The sequence below is a fragment of the Vigna radiata genome, unplaced genomic scaffold, assembly GCF_000741045.1.
Source record: "Vigna radiata var. radiata cultivar VC1973A unplaced genomic scaffold, Vradiata_ver6 scaffold_1037, whole genome shotgun sequence".
Classification (NCBI taxonomy): domain Eukaryota; kingdom Viridiplantae; phylum Streptophyta; class Magnoliopsida; order Fabales; family Fabaceae; genus Vigna; species Vigna radiata.
The window spans coordinates 1-2,969 of NW_014543290.1; the positions used below are offsets into that span (position 1 = coordinate 1).

Genomic DNA, 2,969 nt, shown 5'->3' on the forward strand with positions numbered 1-2,969 from the left:
TTTTTTTTTTTTTTTCCACTTATATTTGGTGTGGTAGACATTCATCTTTACTTATTCCTTTGGCCAATGTTATTCTTTGTTGTTTCAATTTTACGTATAACATACAAAAAATTTGAGTTAGCGCGACCTCTTTACTTTTCCTTTATCTAATGCAACGTTGTCAATAAACACAAAGAAACTCAACTGATGTGGACACTCCAAACTGAAGATTAGTCAGTTTTGTTATGCTTTTTTTCAGCGCCATTGGTTCCTTGGGCTGATGTTTTACTGGAGGCATTGCTTTCATATAGAAGTACTGATCTGGCGACTGGGAAAGTAGCTACAATGTTTATTTCGAATTAACATTAGCAATTTTATGAAGTTCACTATTTTATGCACACACACACACACGTGATTAAACACAGTAGAAAAGTGTTACTTCAATTAATTTGAATTGTCACTTCATAGAAATTTATGGAATCTAATAATGTATAAATTTGGAGTCCTCTATTCATAATGGTTCTGAATGACTGATACAGAAGAGCCAATTTCACAGCTGCTGATATGAGAGAATCTGATTTTAGCGGTTCAACTTTCAATGGTGCATACCTTGAGAAAGCTGTTGCATACAAGGCAAATTTTTCAGGTATAGGCTTATTGCAATATAAATTCTTCACAGCGTGTTTTAAATGCAATTCTAAGTTATCTCTGTTGAGATAAATAAAAAAGTCTGATACTTCAACTAATAGACTCCTTTAGACCCACTGTTTACTGAAATTATCTGATTCATTCACATAATAGATTCTATTGAACCCAAGGCTGATTTCCGTTCAAAGTCATGGTTAAGCCCTGTATGCTTACACATCCAAAAGAGTGTTTACTCTCTAAGTTAAAAAATATAACCATAAATTCATGCAGAAGACATAAAGAACTCGTTTATTTTATTTATTCAAAGATTGATGTACAAGAAATTTTAAAACATTTGCACATTTGTTTCCTTCACTTCATACATTTCTTGTGCTCATGTATACCTTTTACTTTATCATTCTCATGTATCTCCTCATTTTCTTTGCAGAAAATTTCCTGTGCTTCTTGGGTATAATTTTTGAAAGTGACTCTAATTTTTAAATGTTTATCACAGGGGCTGATTTAAGTGATACATTGATGGATCGCATGGTAACTGCATCAAGATGATTAATTTTATCAATATGTTTGATGTTATTTTTTCCTTTTAATTTGGTTTATACGTGTTTTCTTACCTCTGGTTTACAGGTTTTAAACGAAGCCAATCTCACTAATGCCATTCTCCTTAGAACAGTCCTCACACGGAGTGACCTTGGGGGTGCCATCATCGAAGGTGCTGACTTTAGTGATGCTGTGTTGGACCTTACCCAAAAGCAGGTATGACCATTGATGTCCTATTAAAGGAATGGATCCTCTAATCTGAATTGTGAGATGATTTAATTCTCTCAAATTCAAGAATTTTAAATCACCTCCTCCCCTTCCATTCCAAAGAGTAACCAAGGTCAATACCCGCATGTTTTCATCTTCGATGATCGCTTTCCCTTTTTATTGTTCTCAAGTGACAAAAATATTCTGACACAGACTCAATCATGTCCTTATAATAAAAACAAGATATCTTTTTTTATCAATTCTTTTGCTACCCTTTCAAATAATAGGGTCTTTGTAAAAGGATAGATAAAATACCAAATGATAAATATGGTTGTAAATTTTTCGACAGATCCTTCTGTTCATATGGCCTTTTTAGTGTCTTTATGTTCCTCCCATGATCAGGATCCATGACCCATCCTTGCTTGGAATATCTACCGTTGTGATTGAAATGCTTTGTCAGAGCATAATTTTTACCTAAGGTGACACTGATATGACGTATACTGTTTGATTAAATTATTTAGGCTTTATGCAAGTATGCCAGTGGCACAAATCCTGTTACAGGAGTGAGCACAAGAGTAAGCTTAGGTTGTGGAAACAAACGAAGAAATGCTTATGGCTCCCCATCATCTCCCCTTTTAAGTGCTCCACCACAGAAACTGCTTGACCGAGATGGTTTCTGTGATGAAGCAACAGGACTATGCGATGCAAAGTAGTTACTCGGAGTAATCTTTGCTACAAGGCCATAGTCGTGTAAATATATGAGAGACTCTAATTGAGGTCTGTTTGCCTTTTGGACTTCTGAGAGCATACCCGCATTCATGAAATGATTGAATCTATGTTGGGTATTGTTGGCCTCTGTTTAACAAGCCAGATCCTATTTTGGCAGTCATCTTTCTCCTATGTAAGATCTACTGGATATAAGATTATGTTTCGTCCTTTGCACACAATGAACCTTGTAAGTCCCATTTCTTTTTAAGTTCATCTTGCACATGCACTCACATTTCTTTAGATGCTTAGATACCCTGGAGATTTAATTCCACAATTGGAATATTAGCATGAATTAGGCATCTCTTTTAAATCATTTATGATATTCAATTCGTTTACGAAATCTAGCACAATGATTATGATCAGAAAATTGAAGTATGAAACAAAATGCGAAGAGATCATCGTTAACTTTCTATAATCACCAATCAACTTACACTCAAAACCTATAGATTGCGTCTGGTAAGACTTTTAAGTTGCTTAGAACTTATTTGATTATGAAAGTTTATATGACCAAAGAACCCGTTTGGAGAAGATACTTATTTTAGTAACTTAATGGTACTTTGGTAGCCTTTTGGAATTGAATTAATAACATGCAATGTTTTACGAGTTTACTGCGTCGTATACTATTTAGCATAAATTTTAAAAGATATTTATTCTTCAATGATTTTATCAAACAATTATAAAATCAACTAGGAATAACTATTATTTTTAATTGATTTGTATAATTTTTTTCATAATTATAATTTTGCGTATTACATTAATTTGTTTATCTAAAATACGATAAAGAATATGTGTATTAAAAGGTAATCAAAGCATTTAGTAAAATTGCACGA

The 2,969-nt window shown here is 33.3% G+C and overlaps 1 protein-coding gene across 1 annotated transcript; it reads left to right on the forward strand.

Moving 5' to 3' along the window:
- Positions 1 to 518: 518 nt before the first annotated feature.
- Positions 519 to 2,438, forward strand: LOC106754280 (thylakoid lumenal protein TL20.3, chloroplastic; the record flags this gene model as incomplete). The annotated part of the gene is given in 4 exon segments (XM_014636299.1): positions 519 to 625; positions 1,121 to 1,155; positions 1,252 to 1,380; positions 1,893 to 2,438. Coding segments are annotated over 4 exon segments (463 nt in total), but the record flags the coding sequence as incomplete, so codon positions are not given.
- Positions 2,439 to 2,969: the final 531 nt, after the last annotated feature.